The following is a 7745-nucleotide window of genomic DNA, read 5'->3' as shown; positions in this document are numbered from 1 at the left end:
ATTTGAAATGAAGAATAAACAGAAAACAAATGAAATTATTTGCTTTTGATGACTTGTAGATATGACACCAAGGATTTCACCATTACCACAACTTGATGAAAATCTACTACAAGAACAGATCTCCAAGTGTAGTGCTAGTAGTAGTAGCAGTGTGGAGGTAATCGACACACCAGATGATGAAACAAAACAACAGTTAGATGAGGTGTCAGTCACAGATGGAATGGAACATCTTGAAATTAATTCAGGTAATACCACTACAAGATTGACATTACTATCACAGTAGAAGATATGAATATATTTCAAAGTCCAATTACCCATGACCTGAGATTTCTCACGCTGGTATAATTAATTAGTCAATCAATCAATCAATCAGTTTATTTCATAACAATAAGGCCATAGGCCCAAAGAGCAAACAGTAATACAAATGTTTCAGTTTATAGAGGGAAATTCCTCTCTATTTTTCATTGCAAAATAAATAAATGAAGCTAACTTATCTAAATTAATTAGTCTTTGGTAAGTAAGACCATGGCAATACTTACTTGGATTTGAGGGTCAAGTTGCTTGGTGGCTGAAACACTGACAGAACTATATCCCTGTACCACAGAGCTTCTCATTGCAATACTTGGGCAAGGTTGGCACAGTAAATGATTTCACCATCGACACTTTTCAGATTTCAACATGATGTAGGTTCAATTCAAAGATGGCATGGCACACCTTGGTGTCACTCAGAGGTCATCATTCCCATCACCCTTGTGAATTGAGGCTTGGAGGTCAGAGGTCATTCCCATCACCCTTGTGAACTGACTTGGAGGTCAGAGGTCATTCCCATCATTCTTGTTGTGAATTGAGATTTGTCTTGCTAGTACAATTCAGATTAGTATTGTACAACGGGACTCAGATTTCAGTAACTCCAGAGAATCAAAGTTTGTTGTTTGCTTGTAAATTTTAGGTATATCTAATGTCCTAAAATACATGTAATTGCTTTCAGAGGTTGGAGAACTAGTGGATGACACAATCAGTAATGCAAGTGACTCCTCACGTGATACACTGGAGGACTTCTGTATAGTTCCACTACCAGAATGTTTTGATAGAACCATACCACTAGATAGATCAGAGACCAGATCTAGTCTTGGTAGTAGAAGTGACATAGAGGTAAGATTTATTTATAGAACTGTACCACTAGATAGATAGATCAGAGACCAGGTCTAGTATTGGTAGTAGAAGTGACACAGAGGTGAGATTTATTTATAGAACCATACCACGAGATAGATCAGAGACCAGATCTAGTGTTGGTAGTAGAAGTGACACAGAGGTGAGATTTATTTATAGAACCATACCACGAGATAGATCAGAGACCAGATCTAGTATTGGTAGTAGAAGTGACACAGAGGTGAGATTTATTTATAGAACTATACCACGAGATAGATCAGAGACTATTGGTAGTCTGTATTTACTGATATTGTTACTTGTTTTCATCGTTAGAGTCTGTTTACTGATAGTGGTGTGGTAGGATCCACAGAGGTTGATGCCAAAACAGTTGATGATATCCTGGCTACATCTCAAGCAGACACTCAGCAAGAACCACTCATACCAGTCACATTAACCAGCCCTGCTGCACCAACACTAGTATCAACCATCACTGTAGCCATAAGGCCAGCTAATACAGAGGTCACAACAGAAGCACTTCCATCAGCACCCATACTAGACCAGGGTGCAATACATGATGACTCAAGGGTGGATGTTGATGATGACAATAATGATGATGAAGCCAATGATATCAAAGATGATGATAATGGTGTTGATGACACACAGGGTGAGGCAAGTGATGATGCACAGGGTGATGGGGGAGATGACAATGACAATGAAAGACCTGATAATGAAGATATTGGAGATGGTGCATTTGGTGAAGGAGATCCTAGAAGAGAAGAACCAGCGTAAGTTATTTTTTGCAAACAAGTGATTCACATAAAGATAGATAAGACAAGATAAGATTACAGAGAGATTCAGCTGCACTTAGTTTAATAATACATGGGTTCCATACACGTCACATCTTAATCATGTGATTTGAAGGCAAGGCATGCATTCCATAGCAGACGTCTGTACATGAAAGGGGTGGTCAACACAGAACTGTAAATATTTGTTAAATTTTGTAATTTTGATATCAAAGTTCACAAATGTAACTGTGAATTGTTGTGAGTTTTGCATAGTATACAGAACCACTATGATAATAGTCAGAGTGAGTAATATGAAAAAAGATGTAAATCTCAATAACCGTAATAAAAAAAGCAAAGCTGGAAACACCACCAATCTAACTGGTGGTAAGAATGACAAGTATAATTGAGAACAACTTAATAAATTGCAGCATCTAGAATTGCATCAGTTTTCATACCAATTCCTTCATCTATAATATTACCATTACATAGCATAGGTTAGATATAAGATGACTAAAGTGTAAACATAAACGTCATAAGATGTCTTCAGCTCACGTTATTGAGTTATAGATAGTCACAGTTGACACTCTCATTACACTGTAATTAGTTTGCAGTTTGTTAGCTGATATTGTTTATCAATTGACTACAGTTGGAAGGACCATGTGCCAGTCTTATTTTACACTTGATATGGATGCTTTAAACAATTGTGGCAAGCAAGGAAAATGCTTTAGTTGGATGGTAAGAGTGGTATGACTAAATACACTATGAAATAATTGTGTGCATACTGAGTAAACTTTGTGCCCTATTGTTTTATCTATAGCTTTGATCCAGTGAAAGCTATGGAGTACGCTGGTGAACTAGCAGTACAAGCTATCAGTGCTGCAGCCAGGACAGGAGGCAGTGTAGTACATGCAATATTTAACAACCAGGTAATAATTCAATATCTAATTCAATATGTTAATAAAATCATATATTGGTATAAATCTGTTGACAGTTGCAGAGCTAGAGTATATCATAATATTTGATTGATTCAGTTGAAACAGGAATAATAAGTAATCAACTTTATAATATTATTATGCTGGTAATGGAGCCTTCGGTTTACTGAGATAGATACCAACTAAATTTATTGTCACAACATGTTGATACAACAGTGAGAAGTTATTGCATGGACTTTTGGTCTACTTATAATCTCAGTTGGAAGACATCACAGAGTTTCATGAACTTGCAGTGTGCTGTTTTGGGACTTCCAATGTTTATACTATCTTGATCACTGCATGATTATATGAACAATAGAGGAACTTCTATCACCCGCTTGTGTAATCTACCACATTGAAGAATAATAGATTTAGTTTACATCTATCTTAGTAAACTGAAGGCTCAATTACCAGAGTTGTAAAAGGAGGAATTACAATATTCATTGATTGCGTGGATGAAATTTAGAATAGAAGTTGTATTGAAAATGAGGTATAGTTCAGTACAAGTTCTCCAATTTGAGATAATTACAGTACTTCATGGTACAAATATTTTGTTTCTTACTCCTTTACTGCCATGATGTCAGCTCAGAATATCGATTGCAATTTGTAGGAAAATGGTGTCAGAAGAGGCCAACTTTTACATGTCAAAATAAATTTTCTCTTTACTTCTGTGGTGTCCCATATGATCAAAATCCCAGCAGCCATTCCATGCCCACACACATCATCTATTAAGTCACTTCCCACCTATTAATAACACCCTTCATCAATATATTTCACCATTTTAAACCACTAAGTAATCCCTAATGTTCACTGAAATTGGCAGAGACTTTTTGAAATTGGCTAATTCAGTGGATGAATAGTATAAAATGTATGTCTGTCTGTGTACTTTTATTTGATCAGAAAGTGCCACCAGAATCGGAATGGCCAAAAGAAGGAGGAATGCGTAGTCCCATGGATCAATTAATGGATATGGGATTCTGTAATAGAGAACTCAATAGTAAACTACTTGACAAACACAGCAACAACTTGGAAAGAGTTGTTCAAGATCTGGTGAACGAAGCTGACAATGACTGGCATAGCAATAGACACTGAATGGTAACTGAATAACCAGTGTATACAATGATATGTAATGTCCACACCTGCAATGATTTTGTAGATCAAACAGAGAAATCAGTGTATTAAACAAATATGACATAGTACTGCAATTATGATTACCACATTACCAAGAAAAATAAACAGGTTCAACAAGAATTGTATCTGACAAGTTTTCAACAAAATTCTTGATTCTGTATGTTTTGCAGCATAGCTACTGATGTTAACTTAAGATTATATCCAACAAGTGATTAACTATTAAAGCAAACTATGTTACCATATCTACAGACATATACTCAGTGAAGGTAAAGATTCAATTCCAGTATTTTAAACAGAAATCAGAATTTACACTCTAGGTCTAAGGGTTATTGCACAGTTGACACTGTTTACTTGATGTGCACAGAATTAATGGTAAAAAACCCTTATTTCTAAATAGTAGAAGTATACCTGCCTTCATTTGTATTTATGTGACTTTAAACATATTGTATATGAACTGTGGATACACTGTAAAGCTGTGCAAGAAAAATCAATGAGTACAGTTGAGATCTAGCATTACTTGTCTAAGATTAAGAATAGCTTGGTTTCCTGCAGTTAATTCTAATTGAACAAATGAAAAATGTAAATGAGCAGTAAGGAATACTATTATAATAGGGTAAACAATGATTGGTTATGGATTTAAAAGAGTTCACTCTGTGTAGTGTAATAATCTCGTGGTTTATTTAAAGTACATTAGATCTTGATGTACTAGTATTAATCATCTGACATTTTCTGTCAAATGCAGTGTGAGGGCAGTCTTTAATCAAATTTATCATATTTACATTATTACGGTGGCGGTTTGACATTGTTTCAGAGTTAAGGTGGTTTTTATTATTTCATTGTTAACCATCTAGACATAAACTGACTGTTAAACCTTTAGTATTAAAGATTTTTTTTAGTCCCCAACAGGCACCGTCCGGAGGGGACTTATGTGTTGGGTTCCGTCCATGTGTATGTGCATTCACCCTCATCTCTCTGGCATGTACAAATTGATGTCAACCAAACTTGACATGTACAAATTGATGTCAACCAAACTTGACATAAAGGTAACATACTATGTGCTCAGACATACACGTCACTTTGTTTTACGACTGAATTATGTCCAAATGCAAGCCAATTTTTTGTTAAATTTCACAATATGCATCATGACCTTTGAGGTATAATACAAAGTGACTCCATTCAAGTGCCTACACCATATTATCAAATGAGCTTTCTTTTAAGACCCTGACCTTTGACCTTTAAAAACTTCAAGGTCAAATAGCCAAATTTGGGTTATCTTCATAGCTTTTTGAATCAAGCATTTCAAGTGATGATATTGTAATCATGTCATGGTTGTACTGAGGCATATGCACGTCACTTAATTTTGTGACCTGGACCTGAAAAATGGCTGCCACGTTACTGAAAAAACAAGCACATTTTGGCTGTTTAATATCTCCAAAAGTTTGATACATATGGACACTATTTCAAGTGTCCGCCCTCACATTATCAATGATGAACTTTCTTACGAGACATAGACCTTTCACCTTGACAAACATTTTCAAGGTGAAATGACCAAAGTTTTTCTTTTAACTCAAGAACTTGAATGAACAATGACTCCATTTTAATGTCTATACCCCAAAGGTCAGCTTTCTTTTATATCTTTGATCTCCATAGTCAAGGTTGAAAAGCAATTAGTCAATAAATTATTAAGCTTTTTACCTAGAGACACCATTCAAATTTGCACAATAACTTTGCCATAAAACACTCAAGTTGGGGACTATGTTTTTCGATTGAAGACTTGTTCAATTACTAGTTTGAAGCTTTGCTATTAGAATGGAGGTTCTGCCATATTTGTTACTATATCTCTATCAAGTATTATAGATATTGCATTATTTGGTGCAGAACAGTCATATACATAATATGTTATTAATACTATATCTCTGTGTAAAGTATTATAGATAATGTTTTATTTGGTGCAGAACATAGTCATATACACAGAGCTTTGAGAAGTCATTTTGTTTGGCCGAGATAAAGTACATCATGTATTTTCACTTTTATGTGCAGTATAGCTTTTCATGGTATTGAAGATGGGGTAAAACAAAAAACATCTAAATTGTGTGCTGTTCAAATCAGTCCTTTGACAAGATTATGTGTACATTGAAGTTGCCATTTAAAACAACTGTACTGGTAACCCCAAAAATCTCAACTTAGTGATAAGCGCCATCATTGATGCAGTTGTGTGAACTTTTGTTTTTTTTTTGCCTTCATAACTTAGTGTGTACTTTGTTAACAGTAATATTCAAGGTTTGTTGTCTCTCTCATTTTATGTTCATGATATATTTCAATATTATTATGCATTTACAGAAGTATGTTAGCTATGGTGTACAAGAAAGCACATGTGTATGAATTGGTTGTGCATGTGATAATAGGTGAATTGGTTGTGCATGTGATGAGATAGTTAAAGGGAAACGCCACTCCAGGAAAGAGGGCAATTTTCATAAACTATGAATTCTGGCGAGTCATTTCATGATTATACATCACCTATAATTGATCTTGTGCACTAAAAGGGTATATCTTTGCTGTGGTCTATTGCATTTTACAAATTATTGTAAGTGATGTACAATCATGAAAATGTATATTTCCTCGAGTGGTGGTGTTCCCCTTTAAGGTACACGGGGAAGAACCACTAGCCGACCGCTGCCGATTGCAGGCCCTTAGATCTGTAACAATATCTAACATACATTGTTGACTTCACATGCCACTCATAAGGAAATTTGCCGTTTAATTTTCATGAAACTTCGAATAGTCTTAAAAATACCTAGTGAATCAATGTATGAAAAAATAATTGCTTGGTGGAAGCAATTTTCTTCACAAAAACGTAAAATTTGGTCAAGATTTTGGGAAAAAATCGGTGAAAATTTCAGCGAGCGTTTCCTGTAAATGTACTTGGCATACACCCTGAACTATGACCGAGACACATTCAAAACAACATACTCTATCAATGTTTGATAGAAAATTGGTGAATTTCCAATTAATTCTAAGTAAAAACTGTGAAAATGGTACATTTTTGAGTCCAAACGTTGTCATTTTCAAGTCCCAGGTGAAATCACGTAAATCTGTAACGAGTGATCCGATTGAAAAGCGAGTACCAAACATCAATAGGTCAGAGTCTGAAGAATTACCATAAATCTACATTATCATCTGGGTACTTCCCGCTAACACGCAAAGTTGGGTCAAAGGATTAGTCCGAACGTGGAAAAATCTTGCTGAACGAAGCCGAAGATGACGTATTTTAATAAATATTCATGAGAGGTTACCGGTGGCGCCATGATAATGGAGTGGAATGCGGAAGTAGGTCTCTGCATAGCGGATCGCCCGATAGTGCATGAGTTGTGACATCGCGGGAATTTTAAAAGATGAGTGCAGTAAATACGATTCTTTTTGTCAGGAATAACAATTCTTCAGTATATTTTGGTAAAGGAACAGGAACATTGGACTATCTGTTCCTCCTATTTGACTGGCCGTGGTGGGACGTGAGCATGGACAATTTGACATATGCAAATAAAGTTCAAAGTCCAAAACACTTCGTGCTGTGTCGGATTACGTCGGAAATAGTCAAGGCGATTCTTCCCCGTGTACCTTAAGAATATGTGAAACGAGTTAAAAATACAGCCTGAATAGATTGCATGGGATGTAGAAAATTTATGAATAAAGATACATTTATTGCTTCACT

At 35.6% G+C, this 7745-nt stretch overlaps 1 protein-coding gene across 1 annotated transcript; it reads left to right on the top strand.

Annotated features, from left to right (window-relative positions):
- The first annotated feature begins 57 nt into the window (after nucleotides 1-57).
- LOC144450452 (uncharacterized) lies at nucleotides 58-7743 on the top strand. Its single transcript, XM_078141063.1, has 5 exons — nucleotides 58-245; nucleotides 989-1152; nucleotides 1483-1934; nucleotides 2752-2860; nucleotides 3806-7743. The coding sequence occupies exons 1-5, from the start codon at nucleotides 62-64 to the stop codon at nucleotides 3995-3997; spliced, it is 1101 nt and encodes a 366-aa protein (XP_077997189.1). The 5' UTR covers nucleotides 58-61; the 3' UTR covers nucleotides 3998-7743.
- The last annotated feature ends 2 nt before the right edge of the window (nucleotides 7744-7745 follow it).

Source organism: Glandiceps talaboti, chromosome 20, assembly GCF_964340395.1.
Source record: "Glandiceps talaboti chromosome 20, keGlaTala1.1, whole genome shotgun sequence".
NCBI classification, from domain to species: Eukaryota; Metazoa; Hemichordata; class Enteropneusta; family Spengelidae; genus Glandiceps; species Glandiceps talaboti.
This window is presented reverse-complemented; position numbering and strand designations above follow the sequence as displayed.

Coding starts and splice junctions, on each gene's coding strand:
- LOC144450452 (XM_078141063.1), top strand. CDS start 62: ATGACACCAAGGATTTCACCATTACCACAACTTGATGAAAATCTACTA. Junction 246..988: donor ACATCTTGAAATTAATTCAG/GTAATACCACTA, acceptor AATTGCTTTCAG/AGGTTGGAGAACTAGTGGAT. Junction 2,861..3,805: donor ATGCAATATTTAACAACCAG/GTAATAATTCAA, acceptor TTATTTGATCAG/AAAGTGCCACCAGAATCGGA.